Source organism: Trachurus trachurus, assembly GCF_905171665.1.
Source record: "Trachurus trachurus genome assembly, chromosome: 22".
Taxonomy (NCBI): Eukaryota; Metazoa; Chordata; class Actinopteri; order Carangiformes; family Carangidae; genus Trachurus; species Trachurus trachurus.
In genome coordinates this window covers 29,496,421-29,519,582 of record NC_139907.1, presented here as the reverse complement: position 1 = coordinate 29,519,582, position 23,162 = coordinate 29,496,421, and the positions used below count along the sequence as shown (strand labels likewise).

Sequence of the window (23,162 nt, the reverse complement as noted above, 5' to 3'; positions counted from 1 at the left end):
GCAGTCTAGTCTTTCCTTTCAATATTTTCTCTATCACGTTTGTTAAATTAAATTTATAGTCAGATCAAATGCAATAATTATTGTTACTCTGTTTACTCTTCTTAATTTTATGTATGGCCTGTGTCTTTCTTTCTTCTTTTGTAACAGATGGCTGCTCAACCAGGTAGAAGCATGGGGTTACAGCTGATGAAAAGGCTAGGATGGATGTACTACATCAACAACTTGCAAAATCAACAAAGGGTCAAACCGATGTAAATAATGACAGGAAGACAAGAATCTGTGTACTTTTCACAGAGTTCAATAAGCTCACAGCCATGATCGACTTATACAGAGGTGTACTCCCATCCTTCCAGGTCTTCCTCAAAAGACTGCACTGTGAAAAGCCTATGCTACATGTCTTGCATGTTGAAATGGTGCTGCTGGTGAGAGACGTTCTCTCGAAGTTTATGAAGCCTGATGCCATCCCCTTGGATGTGAAGGGCTTGTTGAACCTGGATATACAGAACAAAGACCTGCAGTATCCAGACAAATTGCTGTTGGTTGGTAAATTCAGCCATTTTGCAGTCAACAAGGCCAGAGTGGAGAAGAAACCTTGGGTGCAGGAGCTGTACACCTTACCAAGAGAGGGCTACATCAAGGCAGCTGCATTCCTGATAAAAAACCTCTCCTTGAGCAACGTCATCATTTCCTCCTCTGCCAAATGTCATCACCACTGATGAACTGGGCCAGCTGGATGAAGAAGTGAGGGCCTACCAGACTGACCTGGATTTGGAGGACAAGGCCAAAGGGTTTGATGAGAATGCTGCGCCTGCACACATTGATACTGACTGGTGGAGGGAAATCTTTTTAATGAAGACACCAGAAGGCTCAATCAGATTTCCTATCTTGGGCAAATTGGTGAGGGCACTGCTCTCTGTGTTTACTGGCCCTCTAGTTGAAGGTTCATTCAACATAATGGATGACATCATTGAGAACGATAGGGCCAGCTTAAACATTGAGACCTATGAAGGCTTTACTGTGATCAAAACACATCTGAAGGCAGCAGAACAAACAGCCTCTACAATGACAATTACTGCTGCAATGAGGAGTTTGTGTCTCTCATCATTTGACCGGTACAAATGCCATCTTGAGAAGAAGAAAAAGAAAATGAATGAAGAGAAGGATCAGAAAATCAGGGAAGCTTTAAAGGTCCTCTCAGCAGTGAGGGCGAAGAAGGTGAAAAAAAGCTTCCACCACTTCATCTTCTTCATCCACTTTTGCTGCCAGACACTCCTCTACTAGAGCCTCCTACTCATACAGCTCAAGAAGAGCCATGTGTGCAACTAAACCTTCCCAGCCTTCTTCCTCCATGACCAGAGGAGCTACCACTGCAGGCCACCTCCCATCCTCCTCATCTGGAAAAACTCATGCAGGAGCCTCCTCCTCCTCTACCACTGCAGAAAAACCCTCCTCCTCAAAAGGAACTCCCTCCTTCTCCTCCTCATCTACCCCTGCAGGAAAACCCTCCTCCTCCTCCTCCTCCTCCTCCTCCTCTACCACTGCAGGAAGACCCTCCTCCTCCTCCTCCTCCTCCTCCTCCTCCTCCTCCTCCTCCTCCTCCTCCTCCTCCTCCTCCTCTACCACTGCAGAAAAACCCTCCTCCTCGAAAGGAACCCCCCCCCCCCTCCTCCTCTACCACTGCAGGAAAACCATTCTCCTCAAAAGGAACCCCCTTCTTCTTCCCCTCCTCCTCAAAAGGAACTCCCTCCTCCTCCTCCTCCTCCTCTACCACTGCAGGAAAATCCTCCTCTTCAAAAGGAACCCCATCCTCCTCCTCCTCCTCATCATCTACCACTGCAGGAAAACCCCTCTCCTCAAAAGGAACTCTTGCTGGAACTCCCTCTTCCTCCTCCTCCTCCTCCTCTTCCACCCCCTCTGCCTCTGGCTCATCTAAAGACACACCTGCAGGACAAACCTTTTCCTCTCCTCCTGGGCCAAAAACCTACCCCCGGAAACGGGCATCAGGTGTCCTGAAGTTGGATGACTTTGGATTCACCAAAAGGCCAAAAAAGTAGATGTTTACTGTTTTAACTTGTTCAGTGCTGTTTGAAGTTTTTTTTTGTGTGTGTGTGTTACACCGTTGTGTTAAAACATTGTGAAAATAAATGCTTGCACTGAAAACTTGTGCAGACGATTTTGTTATTTATAGCCCATTAACTAGAATGGTGAAGTCTATATCTATACTATATCTATATACTCTATACTCTATAAATATTGGTTTCATGCCCTGGCTTCGAACTAGAAGGGATAATGGACCACGTGGTGTTTAAATATCGAGGCAGTATGCGGCCATGACCCAAAGTGACACCTAAATAAATTTTCAGTCAGATGATTTTTTTTTTGCTTTAACCCCTGTAGATGGCCAAATTATCAAATTAATTTGAACCTAACAATAAATATTTCTTACTACCAATATTTACAAAACTAAAATGTGGTCTCATATAATCTTTCTGTGTACAAATATGTGTAATCTCAACCCTTTGAAGTACAGTCAAGTAATGAATCTTATAACAAAATGTAAAAACAAAACGGAAATTGAATTTCAAAATGTTTTATTTTAAAAAACACACAGATCAACAGAGAAGAGGCTTTCCAACTTAAAATAGGTCTATGGTTGTCCCAGGCCTTGGCTGTCAGGAGAAAAAAATTCCAACAGACAACAAAGTATGAATTAATTTTATTTTCTCTCTATTTCTCTCTCTCTCTCTATTTTCTGCTGATTTGTGCCATTGCAATGTAGAGGTTTTAATTCTTGTTTGTATCTTATTCCAGAGAAATTGGTTTATTGTAGAGTGCAACTTTTTCCAATAATGATTTGGGTAAAGAAATAGTTTTTTTCAACAGCCCCTGTGTAGTTGTTGCCAGTACTCCATTGATGTGGTTTCCTTGACATTCATTTTATATAAATATGTCCTACTACAGTAATGTCCACATTACCTTCCTACTGTAAAGGGTCTATTGCTGAAGCAAATATAGTTTAAAATAAATGTCCATAAAAGCAAGAAACAGCATCGACAAACTTTGAAAACTGTTTATTTACAGTACAGTCACTTTCTGATTATAGGAGACAGATAGAAATTGAACTTTGTGATCTGTCGGTATGAAAAGTTTTGGTCCATATTGCATTTACCATACATCTGCTATAAAATTGTCACAAAAACCTGCAGCCCTTCAAATGGGTGCTTTGGCAGCTTTTGTTTACAAAGGAATGCAGTTTACTTTTGTATTGTATACAAAAGACAGATCCATCTTATTAATGAAATCCTGAAGTAAATCAGAACTTCACAGTTTAAAGCAGAAAATGTGAGTATAAACAGTATTAACACGATGATGTATGTGCATTTGAGAATTACGTACATGCATTTTTAAAAAAAAACATATAGTCCTGCAGTCCTTGGGGTTCCAGACTCCTAGGACTGTTTATTAAGATATAAAACCAGTCTCTCGTGTCTTTGCGGTCTTATTTTAGCCTCTGCTCTGTGTGGCATCAGACCAGTCAGAGACCTGTTGATTGAAAACAACAGTCGCACCACACGTGTCATCACATTCAGTCCTGTTGGATACTGTGCATGCACCAGTCTTGTATCACTGATGTCTGAATTTGATTAAAGGGATAGTTCAACATTTTGGCTAATTGGCCCATTGCCATAATCCCTGTAGTCATAGCAGTAGGTTCGTTACCTTTAATTGTCGGTGTAAGCTATTTTTAGAATAGTGAGCTGCTCAGAGCTACGCTATGGAGGCTAAAGGAATTTCTTGGTTTCCCTCATCAAACTCATCAAATACACAATCCAACAACTCCAAAACGCTGTCGTGGACAAGTTGTGAGCTGCACATTCACCACACTATGAGATAATAACGGAACATTATGAGACAGAGTTGTTTTAGAGGTAAATAGATGCAAAACCGCTGATGCGCGTTGTGTTCAGGGACAGTTTTTCAACAAGCAGACTCTGTATTTACCTCGAAAACGGCTCCGTTACGTCACGTTCCGTTATTATCTCATAGCGTGGTGAATGTGCAGGTCACAACTTGTCCACCAGAGTGTTGTGGAGTTGTTGGATTGTGTATTTGATGAGTTTGATGAGGGAAACCAAGAAATCCCAGGAGCCTCCGTAGCGTAGCTCTGAGCAGCTCACGGCTTTGCTCCGCCGTTCTAAAAATAGCATGCACCGACAATTAAAGGTAACGAACCTACTGCTATGACTATAGCGATTATGGCAATGGGCCAATTTGCCAAAATGTTGAACAATCCCTTTAATATTTCAGGTGGGACCTGAGATTAAAACACTTTCCTAAATGTCGTTGCCATAGTGATAGAGCAGCTGCCACTGTGATGCGGAAGCGGTTACAGGCTGATTAAACTCTCCTCTTCCTCTGGCTCCACAGCGTCCGCAGCTGCAGGGTCAGCTGGGAGGAAGCTCTCTGCAGGTGGAGGTGGAGGTGGAGGTGGAGGTGGGGGCGGGTCACTGGGGCAGCTGCGGCCGGGGGGGTTGATGGGGTGGTCGATGGGGTGATAGACGAAACAGTAGGCTCCAGGCTGGCAGCTGTTCTTAACACTGAGGGCCAGCTCTGTAGACGCCGGGGCCCGCTGAACACCATCCGCATACACACTGAGAGTGTAGGAGTCTATAGGAGAAGCAAGGAGGTGTGACACTGATTACACTGTCATAAGGTGTGTTTCCATTACCCCTTGAAATGCGCAAAACCTAAATATCGAAATGAAAAACTGGTAATGGAAACACCTACATTTAGAAAAAACTCTCAAATATTGCTAAAATGTTTTACGCTCTCATGAGGTGGTTTTTGAGACGTATCGATACAAACGTGTTTCGCAAAAGTGTAATGGAAACACTTTTTTCGCTTTTCTACACGTCACCGGAGTTGTGTGTGTCCACACTGTGTTAGTTTATGTAACTTGAGGGGACAAATTAACCACATGTTTCTTGTCATGCATTGCTGACCTGGGCATTGTTTCTCAACAAATTAGAAAAACGTTTTCTATCATTCCCCTTTTCCGTGCATGGTTGAAGGAGATTGGCTCGCATCCACACTCCCACTCCCTCCTGCGCCGACATGTCCCCTTTAGTCACATAAACCTCATCAACGCTGGTGTCTCTTATTTGTGGCCGCTGAGAGCGCCACACGGGCTTTGCCTTTCAACAATCAAGCACTGTTGTTAAAAATAATAACAGCAACAGCTGTAGTAGCTGAGATCGCTGTGCTGTCACCATAGGAACGCAAGACGCTTACGTCCATCTTCCTCAAAGTGAAGTCTCGCAGGGCGAGAATTATGGGATATGGCGAGACTAGATTACGGCTCATTCGTAAAACACCTTTCAATGGAAACATCCGCAAATAGTAATAGCACTTTTCGAAGTTTCAGAAATGTCGCTTTTATTTTGCGAAAAAACCACAGCTATAGTGGTGCCACAGAAACAGCACCCTGTACAAAGAATAAACCACACCCAGCAGAAACTCTGATCTGACGGGACCTTTTTGTTTCTGGTCAGTTTGACAAACAGGTCGATGGTGATGTTGTGTGTATGTGTTCATTACTGAGCTGGAGTCAGGCTGTGGTCAGCCTAGCTTAGCATAAAGAGTGAAAGCAGGGGGAATGGCTAGCCTGGTTCTTTCCAAGATTAAGAAATATAACCACCATCACCTCTAAAATACACCAATTACATTTATTTTATTTTTGCACTGTGTTTCGGAACTACTCTACTACTACAGTTCTAACTGGAGAGGCTGCAGCCAATCACTGTTCTTTGTCAGGAAATAGTTCAATTTGTGAATGAGACAGAATACGTTGGTCTTCTGCTTTTCGTCTTTACACTTCGGAGCCGTCACTCTTCTAAGCCTCTTTCACAAGGACAGTGAAGAAGTGCAGTATTGCAGAAGTGCAAAGTATTTTCCAAAATGATAAAGTTGTTGTTGGTGTGAACCTGTCTCTTAATACCCCAATTGTATTTTTATCTAGTTAAATAGATTTAAGTCTGTTTTTTTATTTGCTAACAGTACTTTAATTGTTTTTCATTCATATCAATTCAATGTTGGCAGGATCAGTTCACTTGTCATCTCAAGTGCTGCTGTGCCTGTGAAAACTGATCTTTATTGTCTGTGGCTCTAGAGCTCGTGTCATGTATCTGTGATCTGAGATCTGTGTCTTGAGCCTCTCTGACGGATCTGTGCCAATTAAACTACTTTTAAATCTGCAGTAATTGTAGCTGTAAGATCCTTTACACTGGAGAGTCATTTGTCAAGTCAATTTACTTTTTGTATAGAGTGTGGAACTCAATAAAACTCGAATGAACTTCACTATTCAAACAGAATTCACATTATTTTAAAAATGAGAACATCTGAAGGTAGAAACTGATGTTTGAACGTGTGCCTTCCGCAATGATGCAAATTAATGTTGTGCACTGTGACATTCGGGGTAGTAAACATGTTGATAAAACAAACAATTTTGTTGTCATGCACGACGGAGAGCTGCAGCTTCAAATGTACGAGCAGAGTTTTTTTTTAAACGTTTTTTAAAAGTTTTTTTTCTTTTTATCGATCAATTGATCCACGGACCACCTGTGTACTGATCATTAGGGGTGGGAGAAAAAATCGATTCACTCAAGTATTGTGATTTTTTTTGCGATTTTTAAATCAAAATCAATTTTTTGTTCGCCTTTTTTACATACAGAGAGTCCAGGTTTTGAAAAGGGTTTAAGTTCACTTTATAATGGAGTATGTTAATTTATAGGCTCCTACAGTATTTGTGTGCAGATAAATGTTAAAATGTAGCAGTTTACCTCAGTCTATATACAGTATATCTCATTTTTCAGAAGCCTGTTTTTTCTATAATCTTATGCAGTCCAGGCTTTTGAAAAGAGAGTATTGCTGCTGAATACATTTTAAAAACTGGTGATTTGGGGAAATATGGTTCCTGGAATAGTCAGTAGACTAGTCGTAATCATTCAACTGTTTCACTGGTGCTGAAAATGCAGACTAAAAATCGAGAAAATTGGCAATATCGTAGAATCGCAATTTAAATGGAATCGGCATACAAAAAATCGTAGAAGAATCAAAAAGCATAGCTTCCCAGCCCTACCGATCATGGATCAACTGTGACCCGTTGCACCACTAATTCTAATTGCTAATTCAGCAATGGCGTTCAGCTGCTTTCAGCATTCACACGTATTTCCTTCAGGAAATACAATTTCTAGTATTTCTCTGCCCTTCTTGAAGTTTTATATTGAGTTGGTAAAACTTAAGTGTGTTGCAAATGTTATATAACAAATTTGGTTGGAGTGCCCTTTAGTGGATGCGGGTCGCAATAATAAGCTGGTATATGTATTAAAGGATAATTACCGTTTTTTACAATCTGGACCTTATTTCTAGCATAAAATACTATAATTTACTCACCCAGATAACTTTGGTGTCATTACAAGTCGTTCTGATGAAATGAGCTCCAGCCAAGAGCCGCGTATATCCGTATAATGGAGTCTACAGGGCAGCAGAATGGAGCCCCTAAATAACACATTATCTGCTGCAAAACCTGTTAATTTCACCAATGTTTTGTTATGATATGCTTATGCTAGTACTATTCCCCTCTGAGTCCGGGCTGACCTGTTATCAACATCCGGGGTCTGTAGGTTGACCTACTGACCTCTGACCTGGATGATGTCATCTCCAACCGCTGCCCGGCTCATTCTGATAATAATCATTCCACTTCAGCATTCGGGTCCATTTTTATCTCAACTAGCCAGAGCTTTATTAAAGCAGAAGTAAGCGATCCGGTCGTTTTGGCCATCTTCTTGTCAGCCGATGGAGTTAGCAGCCCCCGCCCTCGTCATGGATCTATTGGTCCTCGTCCCTACGTCACCACATTCACGGGCATCCCTTGGCTAGACACAAAGCCCTTCATGCCGTTCTCTCTCCTCATTGGATAAAGCTTTTGGATACAAGGAAGTATACAAGAAGTTTTCTCCTCGGCTTACAGCAGAGCAGAGTGACTGACAGACCCGTGTTTCGGACCAAACACTCTATATAAGTGATTGCTGTCGGAAGATAGAACTATTTAAGACTTATATTAACACAAATATTCCGCTTACTTCTGCTTTAAGTCCAGGTTGAGGAGAGGAAGCCTGTGGAAGCTGAACTTCATCCAGCTGCTCATTTTGTTCTGACATGTCGGAAACACGCAGAAACGAAACGTAGCATTAGCGGTAGCAACAAGCCGCACCGCGGTCGGAGATGACATCATCCAGGTCAGAGGTCAGTAGGTCAACCTACAGACCCCTGATGTTGATAACAGCTAACCCCGGACTCAGAGGGGAATAGCACTAGCCTATCAGAACTAAATATTGGTGAAATGAACGAGTTTTGCGGCGGATAATGTGTTATTTAGAGGCTGCATTGCGTGCCCTATGGACTCGCATTATATGGATATACACGGCTCTCGGCTGGATCTAATTTCGTCGGAACGACTTGTAATGACACCAAAGTTATCTGGGTGAGTAAATGATTGTATTTCATGCTAGAAATGAGGTCCAAATTGTAAAAAATGGTAATTATTCTTTAATGAGTTAAAAACAAAACAAAAAAACATTAAAAAATCAAATATAATTTGAATATTTAACATGAGAAGCATTAGAATTCGAATCTAATTTGGGGGGAAGATTGACAGCCCGGGTACGTGATGTCATCCAGACACTGACCTTGTTCGAAGCGTGAAGCACACTGCTCTGCCAGCTGCTCCACTGTGGTGGTGGGGAGGACACCCAGAGTTTTTGGGTTAGCTCCAACCTCAGGGCAACACACTGTCAGAAAGTCCTACACAGCACAAACACACATACACACAGACACACACAGTATGTGTGAGCGTCACAGTCACTGTCACTCTGTCTTGTCTCTCTATGTATTGAGTGTGTGCGTGTGTGTGTACCCGCACAGATCCTTGGGCCGTGCGCTCCTGGTTGAGTGTGCGTCGTCGCTCCCAGCGGTGGATGGAGTCCTGGACCTCTCTGCTGAGCTGCCTCGTGGCTGACCTCTGCTGGTCGAAGGTCTTAATGTGCTCCAGAGCCCCGTAGGTGGTGGTCAGGTAATAGGAGCCTACACACAACCATGTGCATCAGTCATGTCATAAACACACTCAGGTTTCAGTCAGTTTACACTGTGATGTACACTGACATGTCTCAAAACTGCTTCAGTATCAGCTAGGAAATGATGATTCAGGTTTAGGTTGCTAGGTGTTGAGAGCGTATGTAGCTATGCATGTGTGTCTTTACCTTCTCCTATTGTTAGTGATGGATCCATCAACTCCATCATATACTCAACATCTAGCTGCAAGGCAAGCAGATTGGATCTAGCCAGGACGTACATCATTACAGGCAGGAAGTCATCAGCACCATGGGACCGCCCTAAACACACACACACACACACACACACACACACACACACACACACACACACACACACACACACACACACACACACACACACACACACACACACACACACACACACACACACACACAAATAAATAAACATTCTGACATTCCAGAGTCCAACATTTTGATTTGAACTCCCCCAGCCTCGTTAACATTGACCTCATGCTGTTGTTGCACTAGCTGTGCTTTGTGTGTGTGTATGTGTTGATGGTGATCAGAATAAAAACAGCCTTTTCCTCACAGATGACAACTATGAAGGAAAGCACTAGAACAGGGGTCTTCAACGTTTTTCAGGCCAAGAACCCCCAAACTACTGGAGAGATGAAGCAGGGACCCCTGCTAAATACTGTATATTCATACAATTTTGTATTATATTCAACTGAGCCTAGTATCCCCTTAATTCTATAATGCTATTCAAATAATTCACAGGTATAGTCATATATTCATGTATTCAATTATTTTAAAGGTACAGTGAGTAGGGTGGCCATTCATTCAGTCTTTTATAAGCACACTGTGTTATATCAACTGTCTGTTAATTGCATGATAATCATGCATACAATCTATTTAAATTGAGATTTTTATTTTTTATATAAATGTGGAAACAAAAAAATATACAAGTATAATCAACCAAAAAGTTCATGACCCCCTTGCAGTACTTCTGCGGACCCCCTCGGGGTCACAGACCCCCTGTTGAAGACCTCTGCACTAGAAAACAAATAAATGATAATTTCAACTAGGGCTGTCCCGTTACCACTTTTTCACTTCCGATACGATAACAATATTGCAGCCTTGATTATCGGCCGATACCGAGCATGAAACATACATACTGTACTTTCATTACTTATTTTCAGTGCTTAATTTGTGCCGGATCCTGCCAGAACAAGATCCGGCACCTCGCTGGCACCTCACCGATTGGATCTGGGACCTCCTCTGTCAATCAAATGTGTTACACTGTAAGGTCCATTAAGTATTTAATTATGTAGTGTGAGAGATTGACTCTAATGTTCATGCTTGTTATGATGCTAAAAACAAAGCAACCAACACATGATCTACTGGTGAGAATGTTCACCTCTTCTTTAACTTTAGTGATTCACAGACAAACAAACACAAGTGACATTAGAGCAGCATTAGAGGTCAGAGGTTAAAGGGATATTTCAACATTTTGGCCACACATTAGCCTATTGCTATAATCCATATAGTCTTAGGAGAAGGTTTGTTACCTTTAAATGTCGGTGCAAGCTGTTTTTAGAACGGCCGAGCAGAGACGTGCGCTCTGTAGTATTTTCGCCTTTCCCTCATCAAACTCATCAAATACACAATCCAACAACTCTAAAACGCTCTGGTGGACAAGTTGTGACCTGCACATTCACCACGCTGTGAGATAATAACACAACGTTACCAGACAGAGTTGTTTTCAAGGTAAATGAGACTGCTTGCTGAAAAACTGTCCCTGAAGGCAACGCACATGAATTTACCTCTAAAACACGGGTCTTCAACATTTTTCAGGCAAAGGACCCCCAAACTGATGGAGAGATGAAGCAGGGATCCCCTACTTTAAATATTTATAAAACTCTGTATTACGGCTGCTAGTGTGGTGAATGTGCAGGTCACAACTTGTCCACCAGAGTGTTTTAGAGTTGTTGGATTGTGTATTTAGTTTGATGAGGGCAACGTGGAAATACCATGCGCATGCATTGCGTTAGCTGATCAGCTCACGTCTCTGCCCCGCTGATCTAAAAACAGCTTGCACGGACAATTAAAGGTAATGAACCTATAGGGATTATGGCAATAGGCACATTTACCAAAATGTTGAAATATCCCTCTAAAGGACTGTTAGCGGCTCTGACCTGGAGAACTGATGGCCATGGAGTCATAGATGATCTTGCAGGCCTTCAGCAGCAGCTCAATCTTTTTCTGAGGAGAGTACTCCATGTGGAGGTTGTTCAGTTTGATGCTGATCTTCTCCATGGCCGAGGCCTCGGGGACAGACGTGGTCACTCCCAGAGCCGTGGTGGTGCTGCCTAGGACAACAGACTGACAACAGCACACAGCCCGTCAACGTCACAGCTGCCACTGCCGGCCGACTTCAAAATAATGGAATGGTAGCGATCATTCTTGGGCTGCTGCACTCTGATTATTACCACTGCACGAGTGTTGGTGCTGTTACCTGGTTCTGTGTCAGCTGCTTCAGGCTGCTGTCGTTGTTGTGCAGTTTCTCCAGACACTGGTAAATTGGCTCCCTCAGCGGCTTCAGCACACTCTTACACAGAGCAGCTTCCACTATGCTCTCTGCACACACACACACACACACACACACACACACACACACACACACACACACACACACACACACACACACACACACACACACACACACACACACAGGAAGTGTAAAAGAGGGTTCTGATTTTCTGTCCTGCAAATTGGACGATGAATTTAAAACAATCCCACAACTAAACTATGTTGAATGACCTCTCTGACACAAGGACTAAACCTTATTGTACATACTGCATTCAGGGATAATCAATAATTGGATCCTACTAGATTGTACAGGTATTGAGAAGAATGCATGAATTATGAATTAGTGCATTTCTTATGTAAAAATGAGACATGGAAACAGATGTTATTCTTGTTAGTTTTGGAGATTAATATATAATATCCTATTAATGTAAGTGAAAACCACATTCATTTCTACAGGTTCTTATAGTTTTGAAGGGTGTGTACTCTACTCTGTGAGGATTTTGGATTCATCAGCAGGTCTATGTTCTATATTATCACTGTGGCAGATTTTAAGTGCTCCTTCCACAGAGAACTGTCATGAGGACTTCAGTACCTTTATGATGTCACAAGGAAATAATCACCGCCCCAAGCCCCCGCCCCCATCGTCCCAATATTCAACTGTGCATGGTTTGAGTGTGTATATGAAGTCTGTTATATATTTTACTGGTTCACCCAGAAACCACTCAGCCAATCAGAAGAGATGCGGTATAAACAAATATATCTTCTTATGGATCAACACTTTAGATAAAGTACAGTGTTAATGTGGGAGCTTTATAGGGACCTCTACTGGTTGGCATGGTAACTGCATTCTCATGAACAGACTAAAATTAAGGCAGCAGAGCCCAAGACAACCAGACTTTTAGTACGTTGTTTGTGTCGAGCTCTGAAAATGCTCCTGCAAATCCCATAATACAACACAGACACTATGTTATAATAGTAATAGTAATAATTTGTATCTCTTCCTTTGATTATTTGAAGTGTATCATGTTGTTGTGTTGCATTGATGTTGTTTTATGCTGTGACCTGTTGACTGTGAAGCACTTTGGTGCAAATGCTCTTTGCTTTTAAAGGTGCTATATAAATAAATTAAACTTAAACTTATGTTTTCATTAGAGTGCTCTATTTGACAAATGTCTACATACTACAAATTTCACACCTCTACTATCTCTGTCTTAAATCTAAGTCTGAGATAATTTGATCAGATTTGACAAAGTTTTACATCCACAGAAAACGCTCCACAAGCAATGAATACAGTATAAACACATTCCCCATATACATGTGCAGTAGAGCATGAGTTACCTAGTTTGTCCTGTGCGTACTGATGCTGTACCTCCAGCATGGCCTGCAGCTCTGTGCTCTGCAGGAGGTAACTCTTGAGCTGAGTCATCATCTGTCTGATCTCCTGTAGCAGCTCAGTGGAGGTGGCGTGGCGCGACATGGTCTCCAAGGTGAAGGCACGGTGCTCTTTCACCTGAATATACCACAGGAAAGGCAATCTCACATATAGGTCATGGATTCCAGTATGGAGACGAGATAGATGAAATAATAAACCAACTCAATGTGCAGACAAAACTTCCCAGAAAACTGGCATTAAAAATAATAATCCAACTAAATATAAAGACATAGAACAAGAAAACAATGCAAATGTGTGAGTAATGATATAAACATAATATCAAAAACCAAATGAAAATGTCTAATCATTACAAAAATATATTTATCACAAAAAGGATAAGAGGTCAAAGTCGACATTGAGGCCAGGAAAGCTGGTGGCCTTCAGGGCATGAATCCAGTAGGCCTCTCTCTGTTTGAGGCGTTTGACTTTGTCCCAAGGCCGTAATTTCATATACATTGGGGGGGCCACATCCCCCCCAATATTCATATATGCTCAAAATGTCCTCCCCAACATATAGCTAGCTGATTAAAAAATAAAAATTAGAAAATAAAAAAGTATCCCATGTGTTAGCAAATTTACCGTACTTTCTGGACTATAGAGCACCTGTATATAAGCTGCACCAGCTAAATTTAAAAGAAAATACATATATAGGCAGCACTTGAATATAAGCGTCAGGTTTTCATGTTGTAACATGAGATATTTCCACAGAAAGACAGTAGGGAACTATGACAGTCTGTTTTGGTCACGCTCCTCTCCTCCATGTGCATTTGTTTACAACGAAGCCGGTGAAACATCAATAAATGGAGCGGTGGATAATGTTACATAACATATACAATGTTACGGCGCGTGTGTTTGTGTAGTCTTAACCATCATAAACAAAAGATTACGGGTTACGGAGCGCGTTTGTGTCGCGGTGCAGAGACGAGAGCTGGGACACCGGGGCGGGAAGAAAGGAGCGGCTTATAGTCCGGAAAGTACGGTATATAGAAAGAGAGAGATTTGGTCCCCCCCAATATTGACTCCATGGTTACGGCCTTGCTTTGTCCCCACCCCTTGCATCCACATTAATAACCTCAATACCTGACACTCGTAGTAGAGATGAATCATCTGTGTGCTGGGCTTCCATATAATGTTTGGCCATGGGATAATTCAAATTCTTTGTTCTAATAGCATATCTATGCTCCGCCTCTTTGTCCCTCAGTCTTCTTTTAGTCAGGCCTATAGAGAATGTGAAGCTGACGTCACGCCGCTTTGCATTGCGGGACGTTGGCGCCATCTTTGGAGGAACGCAAACGTAAACAGAGTGGGGAAAACGGAGGAAAACGAGCAAGAAGAAAAAGAGAAAGTAAAAGAGATGAGGAAGACGGACAAAAAAAAAAGAGATGGAGAAGGGGAAGGAAAACGAAGGAGGAACGTATTGTGATAAACTCAAATTTAACGAGAAACAAACGTACACAGAAACACTACAACTTATTAACCGTGCCGATCCCTACGTTTTGCCGTTAAGGGACTGGATTCAGGACTTTGGGGGACTTTTTTTAGGGAGACGAGCAAGTGTTTACATCCGCGATCCTCCAAAGATGGCGCCCAACGTCCCACAATGCAAAGCGGCGTGACGTAACTTCACATTCTCTATATAGAAACAGCCACCGATACATTCAAGTCGGTACAAAACATAGTGTTACAATTTATGAAACTGCAGAAAGAATACATTTCATTGCTAAACACATCCCTAAAAGTGTCCGTTTTAACCATATTTTCATTTTCTGGTTGTTCCAGAAGTAGATTTTTTTTTCAAAAATTCTTTTTCAGGACCCTGTTGCTGTTTCTTGCCTGCTCCTGCTGGGACCCCCTGCAGGCCTGGAGGAGCACTGCATAGAGTCACAGCTGAATGGGATTTCACTATAATTGCTGGGATGTGTTTCTTGAGGAAGGCGCAAGCCGACACGCGTTGGTGTTTTTTAATCTCACCCATTACAATAAAGGGTTTTTAACTTTTCCAACCCACCTGAGTTCCTGTACTTTTTTCTTTTTGATCATTTTCCCTTTGCAAGAGCACCGGTGGTTGCAGGGACACCAGCAGCGCTCCTGTGATTCGGTTTTTTGTATACCACAGTATAAAGTACATATTTTTGGTCGATGCTGTTGAAACTCAAATACAGCAGATGAACGTTTAACTCACAACCCAAATAATAACAAGGATCTTTCTCCCTCGTTGCACTCACCAGGTTACCAAAGTAGCTGTGAGGGTCCCTGGCCAGCTCTACGAGGCGCTGTGTGAGGCGGCGGTCGTGGCTGATGAGGCCGGTGATGACGGTGGACAGGCGGTGGCGGGCCAGATCCAGGATCACAGTTGTGGGGGTTCTCTTCACCGCTGCCTTTGGGTTACGGCTCTCTGCGGGGCGACTGAGGAGAATCACACAGTGTTTTTTTGTGATCAACTTTTTTTATTTATTACTTCATTTGCTTTGGTGCAAAAGCCACCAAACAGTGCATACAAATCATTATTAAACATACACACAGCAAAACAACAACCAACAACCAATCATACAGAACACGACAGGGACACAAAATAAAGATAAAAACCAACAAACGAATAAACAAAACAAAAACAAACAAAGAAAGAACAGCAAGGGAAAGCTTTGAGGGTAGAGGTAAGGGTAATCATGTACATGTGCATATCCTCAATTCTCCATGATAATGTTATCTTGACTGTGGAACCAAAAGTGTTTTGATCATTTCTCTTCCCTTTTGCAATACCGCTACATTCATCTGTTTGGCACCATGTATTGTTGCAACTGAAATCTCCAAGATATCCACAACCGATGTGAGCCATTGTGGGATGTTTAGTATATCGTGTTGCTTCCATCTGATGGCTACCATTCTTTTAGCTGCAGTGATGCCAGCCAGGAGAATGCGGCGGTTGGAAACTGAAAGATGACAGTCAGAGTCGTCATTTAACAAAATCAAAGTCGGTGTAAAAGGAAGAGTTTTACCGATAACAGAGGACAACAGAGATAGAACTGATCGCCAAAAGGGGTTGATTTCAGTACAGTGAAAGTAAGTGCCTGGGGTTCCCTGGGTACAGTACAATTGGGTGAGTGTTTTATAGCATGTCTCTGGCAAGCCTCTCCACCTGACACAGTCTGAAGGTCAACCCGCTCTCCTCCACTGGCTCACTTTTGACCAGGACACAAGCTTTACCTCACACATGAAACAAGTCTCTAGGACAGCCTTCTTCCACCTGACATCATTAGCTGTGTTTACATGCGCAAAATTTCTTGATCAGATTAAAAATTTGAGGGATCGGAAAATCCGAATAATCCGATCATGACGTGCGTACACATGCACCAAGCTTTATTCAGAATAACAGCATTTTGACATGCGCAGAGCTGTCTAATTACCCTAAAACAACAGCAGAAGAAGAGTTGTACTTCCTGTTAGGGATGCACATTTTGAATTTTTTTTCTGACCGATAACCGACGCTCGTTAACCGATTATTAACCGTTAACCGATAAGATTAAGAATCTTGCGGCGCACGGCAAAAAAAAAAAAATGGTTTCAATTTTCATTTTTTTAATTTTTTTCTTGCCGTTAAATACACACGTGCGCCGCGACAGCTGATCAGTGCGCTCTGTCTCAGCTGATCGCGCTCTGGAGGTTAGATCGTCCAATGTAGAACTGTATTTTTATACAAAGTGCAGCCAAACACCAGGCTGAAGGAGCAGCAGAGCTCCTCTGACAGCTCCTCTGTGGAGCTGCAGGAGAGCTGCAGGTGAACAGGCTGGAGAGCAGCGACGTCCTCGTCCTCGTCCTCTTTTTTTTTTTTTTTTTTTTTCCAGCGCCGTTGTTACAGGTGATGCACATCTATGTCCGTGTAGGTTACATTTATTGTCTGATCTTCCTTCATGGGGGCTGCTGCACATACTGTCAGTCCTCCTGTGTAACTTTTTGCTGCGAAATATGACTGAAGGCACGTGAACTCTGCACGTGTCGACACGCCCCCATGAGTTGACGACATAAGGATCTAATAAAATAAATAAATAACCGATAGTATTAATCAGTCAAAGTTCTTGCTATCGGTTAACGGTTAAACGGTTAATCATGTGCATCCCTACTTCCTGTACTACTGTAAACAAACCAATAAACGCGGAAGTGGCTCAATTTATCCCATTCAGTATCCTACTCAAAATGGACCTGCGCCAGATTTTAAGAGCTGTTGCTGTACTCCTATTGTACATTGTTATTAAGCAGACTCAGCAACGTGTACTACTGTTCCTGCCATTGATAAATCACACCGGACCCATGAAAAGTGCGGATGTGAACACGCCATATCCCGCCCTCTATACACCCAAACACAACCATATGGTCAATGCAAAACAGCACGTGCATATTAATTAGCCATGTGCGCTCTGGAAATTTGGGGAGTTACGTCAGTGGAAGACGGTGAAGACAACGGACAGAGAGCGGGGAAAGAAGCGGGATTACTCTGAAAGCGAGATACATGGCAATATCGGGTCGGTAGGCTACTACTTGCTCTCTTTTTTCTCTCCTCTCATCAGCTCCAAACTCACTCGTCCACCTCGTTTACTCAGGTGACAGAAAACAAGTCTCAGTAGATCAGTGTGCGCTGCTGCCAGGGTGTTTTTAAACTTAGCATGTTTGATTCCTGTCGGACGTCACACTAGAGTGTGTAAAAGCAAAAATTAATAGGCTAAATAAATAAGAACTGAGTAGAACCGTGTACAGCCGTGTCGCGCTAGTGGGAAAGGACGTAACGATCGGAATAAGTGTTTACATGGACGTCGTTCGGAATAACGATCGGCATAAACCACCCCTCTCATTGAGCATTAGTGAAGTGAGAAAAGAGCGGTGTTGTACAGCCAGTCGGTCACTCTGTAAATGCCTGGAGTTGTACAGAAGAGAAACTGAAGCTTAAGAATCGATCTCATCACACAAGTATCAATCAATACCCAATACCAACGTTAGTATCGATACTATCGATATTTTAAATCAATCGGCCCACCCCTATCTCTCACCCTGAGCTTTCTCCTGGAGTTTTTCCTCCGTGGATGTGAGGTTCTAAGGACAGAGGATGTTGTTATGATGCTGTGGTGCAGTGGTTAAGGCAGCCTCCACTCACCGCAGGCGGCCCTGGTACAAATCCTGCGTTGGGCAGCCCTTTCCTGCATGTCATTCCCCTCTCTCTGCCTCCCCCTTTCCTATCTCTACTGCTCTATCAAATAAAGGCAAGGCTAGGCATTGCCTAGACCAGTGATTCTTAACCATAGGGCCGCGGCCCACACCTGGGCCGCGAGCACCCCCCAGAGGGCCGCGAAAAACTTTCAGTTTTGCACCTGTGGGCCGCGAGGGCCGCGGAACTGCGTAGATCATGTCCAAAGTCCGGCCCGCGTCTCTGGCCTCCAAACAGGCTGAATGACAAGAGGCATCACTCTGTGACTCGGTCTCAGCACCTGGGCGCGTTTGTTCCATAGCGGAATGAAATGAAGGGAGTGAAGCCTCTTGTCAGTCATCCAGGATCTTTGTCTCTGTGGGGGGAGGCGGGGCCGCTACCACACACACAGTGCAGCATGTGAGTCTGTGAGGAGCAACGCAAGGTAACGTCAGTGTTGCCAACTTAACGACTTTCCAAACCCTCTTAAAGACTTTATAGTCAAAGGCGAATAGCGACAAATCTAGCGACTTTCCCGGTGCTGTTACTGTTACAACGCTTCTGGTTTGGAGACTCGGACGTGAAAGCACGTCATCACTGCTGTTTTCACCGAGCAGCGGTGCTGCCGTGAGCCCCCCGCCCCCGTCCCTACAGCACTCAGCGGCGGTGTCACGGAGCTGTCCCCGCTACAGAGACCCGCTCCACGCCGCTGACCCCCCCACCACACCCGTCTTAGAGCGACATACACAGCCTCAGTCACTACTCACCTCATCTACTGTGATGACACGGTCAATATCTATTGAAGTGCAGTTTTGTTGAGACTTGATAAGCCATTTTATTTATTGTTTTGGTTGTGTGTGGTTTTATATTTGAGTGCATCTTTTCTTAACAGAGGACAGGGTCTATTCTTGTTTTTGGTTGTGATTTTTATTCAAGTGCAATTTTTGATTTTTGAAAAAGAAAAAAGAAAATCCAGACGAATTTTTCTTCATTTTATGTGGTCTTCAAATATGAAAAGTGATTTTGGTAAGAACTTGTTTAGATTTATTTATGTATTTGAAGAAAGGAAAAGAATGCCATTTGCAATAAAAAAGTATTAAATAGTTAATTTGCACACACACACACACACACACACACACGTATATATATATATACGTATTTAATGGGCCCCGGGCCACTTTGTACTATAAAAATTGGGCCTCGAGGTCAAAAAGGTTAAGAACCCCTGGCCTAGACAATGTATTAGTATTAGACTATAGTATCTAGGGTCATATGCTTCTATATACATGCACCTTAACTGGAACAACACTAACTATAGTTCCTCCTTCTGCTGTCAAACCACCTCAGCTATCATTGGCACGTAACCATGACTATGTCACACTGTTGACTCCCGGCCCACTAAGTTTACTGAACTGTCAAGAGCTAAAGTCAGACTTTTGTATTGCGCTGCAGGAAGTGGGCCTGAGAGGATGGTAAATTGTGGTTGTGAGGGTATGAATGTGGTCTACAACAATACTCAGACTCAGTGTGGGGTTCTCTACTACACCTGTAAACAGTGGTTATCTCCTACAGAGCTCTTCTGTCAGCACATCTGCTGCTCTTTGGATTTCTTTTGTTTCCACCTCTGCCAAGGAGGGGGTGCTTTCTTCTGTGTTTGTTGGTTCTTTTGTTTACTAACAGGGATTATGCAGAAAGTACTGAACTGATTTGCACCAAACTTGCTGGAGGGAAGAGGCACAGACTGGTGAGGAATCTGTTCAATTCCCTTTTCATCAAAAATATCTGGGAATCATGTCTCTCGATCTTATGGCTTATTGTGTTAACTCATGAATAAATCACCTATGTTACTGTTACTACCTCTCTTTGAAGGGCAGCAGGAAAGCAGATGTGTGTAGGACTGTTTGGCCTTGGCAGAGTGTGTGAGTCCTGCCCAGCTCACACTAACAATCATGACACAGTCACAGTCACTCAGATCACATTCTTTCCTCATTCCTTCATTCATTAACTGAAGCTCTTGGCCTGATTATGTTGCCACATACTTCACTGTTTGAATAAAAATGTGGATGTAACATTTGTAAGACTTCCATTAAGCTGACCTTGTATGAGAGGGAAGTGTCCTTTCCTGTGCAAATATTTAAATTGTAAAAATGTCCTCATTTATTTCAATATTGCAGTTTTATATCTTTGATAAGTGAAGAATTCATGTTTTTTTTTTTAAATGTTTTTTTTTTTTTACATGTGTTAAAAAAGACAGAGACACACACCAGTTCATTTGAATAGAATTCCTGTTGATGTGTCAATGCATGCATTAGATGCACAGTCAGTTGTCTTGCAATATCTCAGTCTTTATCACGGCCCTAATGTATTAGGATAGTATTAGGATGTGATCATTATTATAATATTACGTAACTCTAACTGTGTATGCAGAATTAGCATAAAGCCTTTTTGTGTCTGTCTGTCTCTAGTTAACAGAATCCACATTTGCAGGTCAAACTGCATTATTAATTATTTGGGTGTCATGTTTAATTTTGGAAGAATAATGTGTGCAATACAAAAGGCTATAATTTTGGTTTGGCTGCATCAGTGATGGATCTCTTTTCAAAATTATCTCCCACACGTCTGACAGTGTTACTGTTGGAGAGTAATACAGCGTTTAACTCTTTTAAAGATACAAAATGCTACAATATAGTGAGGGAGCCAGATTTTGAGACTTAAGCTTAATACCACAAGACATATATCAAAATCTACCGAGTAGTTTATCACAAAATCCAAATGACTTCATGTTCTTGCTTTTCCACCAGCCTCAGCCTCATGATATTTGCTTGTCTAGGAATCTAAGGCTTGAAGTCTTGTCCTGACAATAATAAACATATTTCTGCTGTGTCAAGCAGAGGCAGGAAAGCTGATGCTTCAGTTAACGCAGTGGCTTACCTCTTAAGTACCAGATGTTCTCTCAGTATAACCACAAGTGGTTTTGTAAATGTACTGCATGTGCATCACAGTCACATGATTTATAAAAACAAGACCTCATTATACTCACCAGCTACTCTGCATGAGTAGTTGGCTAACATGTGGATGTTGCTTAGTTATCTAATGCTGCGTTTCCACTACATGCCTACCAGCTCCACTCAAAGCACCTGGAATCTGGGACCTGCTACTACTTCTCTGGAACCACCTCGGCTGAGGTTCCAAAACAGGGAAAGAGGTACTAAAGGTACATTTCAGAAAATGGCAGCCTCAAAAACCAAGCTGTGGTCGATTGAGGAGCTCCAGATGTTTCTGTTGTTGGTGTGTCCATGTGTTGCGTTGATGTTGTGATGATGTCGCGGGAGTTTTGCGACCAACTACTCTAAAAGCGTAATGGAAAATGAACTCCAGTAAAGTACCTGGCTGGTACCAAAGTGGAGTTGAGTTGATTCAAGTGGAGTTGAGCTGGTACCACGTAGTGAAAGGCAGCATTAAGGATTTTAGGAGTGAACACCTGCTGAGTGCAATGCAGCTTTCTAACCAGTTCACATTCCTGTTTATCCAGAGTTTGTGAGGTCCCACTAATCTTGACCTTTGACCACCTAAATTTAGTAGTCAGTTTTAACTTGTGTCCAAGTGACTGTTTGCCATGGTTAAGGTGGTTCAGAGAACAGTTAATTATTATTCACACTTTTCCTCTCCACAGCAGAAAACCCAGACCCAAGGCGGTGGATCGGACTAGGAGCAGACCGTGTGCTGGTCCTCTCCTTCTGGCTCTGGCTGAAAAAACTACTGAAAAACTACTCATAACTCTGTGACATTTTGACCGTATATAGTTATTACTTTAACTATTTGCATAATGTCACTATAGTGTTACTTTCATGGAAAAGTACATTATTAAAATGATTTGTAATTTTAAGTATGGAATATCATAACTGCATTTCTGACCTTCATAACATACTAAGCCATTTGAAAATCAGTCAACAACTGAACATGTTCTGGTTGTTTTAGTAGAACATGCACCAGAGGGAGGTGAGTGAGCGGACTGACGCAAGATGGCGGCCGTGTAGTGACGTTATGTCATTGGGCAGCAGTGTCGGTTAGTCTTCTTATATAAACACTTGGCTCAGTGCGCTTGGTTACGCACACACTTTGGTGACGTTTTGCCAGCGGAACGTATATTTACATATAGTGTGCAAGCATGGATTAAGTGGCCAAGAGCGTGGGGAGATGTTTAAAAGCAATCGGGACACACTTGACAAGTGCAGCCTGTGCCATTGCGCACACACTCACACACACAGCACAGCAACAATTTTAATAAACAGTGCTGCTGGATCACAGTCTCATCTGCTCCTAAAGTGTCTCTATGCGCAAGATTCAGATCATAAACATGCAAGCCCAACTCCGGAAGTAAATAAAACAAACAAGAAAAACGAAAAAATAAAAACATGAACAGTGCATGATGAATATAAAATATGACATTAAAAGTCATAATTATGAGATAGAAAGTTAATTTAATTTTATTGGGATTAATTCAATCGCATTTCCTAAACGGGCTTGTGGCTGCCGGTGACAGCGGACTTCACCGTGGTGCATTGTGGGATTTATACTTGGCCAAATACCGCTCGGATGCGGTCTTACCTTAAGTGTGGGTAAAGTGCAAATCAAGCGCGCTGCACTTTCAGTCGTTGGAGAAACGGGACACACTGAGCACTGACACTAAGAACATGAACGCGCACGCCAAGTGCCCAAGTGTGTAAGTGTGATCGAGTGTGCATATTGGGACAGGCCCACAGTATCTGTGCCCAGACCCATAGATATATATAAGAAGACTAGATGACTCACCCACCGCTGCTGCCCAATGACAAAG

At 42.5% G+C, this 23,162-nt stretch overlaps 1 protein-coding gene across 2 annotated transcripts in view; it reads right to left on the bottom strand.

Annotated features, from left to right (window-relative positions):
- Positions 1-4,344: 4,344 nt before the first annotated feature.
- The window catches only part of rin3 (Ras and Rab interactor 3), a 36,426-nt gene continuing 17,608 nt past the window's right edge, over positions 4,345-23,162 (bottom strand). Inside the window, exons 7-14 of one of the 2 annotated variants that reach the window (XM_083998293.1) lie at positions 15,378-15,558; positions 13,059-13,230; positions 11,647-11,768; positions 11,327-11,513; positions 9,318-9,449; positions 8,975-9,141; positions 8,748-8,862; positions 4,345-4,668 (exon numbers count right to left, since the gene is read on the bottom strand). In XM_083998293.1, the coding sequence (XP_083854419.1) occupies positions 4,388-4,668; positions 8,748-8,862; positions 8,975-9,141; positions 9,318-9,449; positions 11,327-11,513; positions 11,647-11,768; positions 13,059-13,230; positions 15,378-15,558 (1,357 nt within the window). In that variant the 3' untranslated portion in view covers positions 4,345-4,387. The remainder of the gene's footprint in view (positions 4,669-8,747; positions 8,863-8,974; positions 9,142-9,317; positions 9,450-11,326; positions 11,514-11,646; positions 11,769-13,058; positions 13,231-15,377; positions 15,559-23,162) is intronic. The other variant, XM_083998294.1, reaches the window with a different exon arrangement.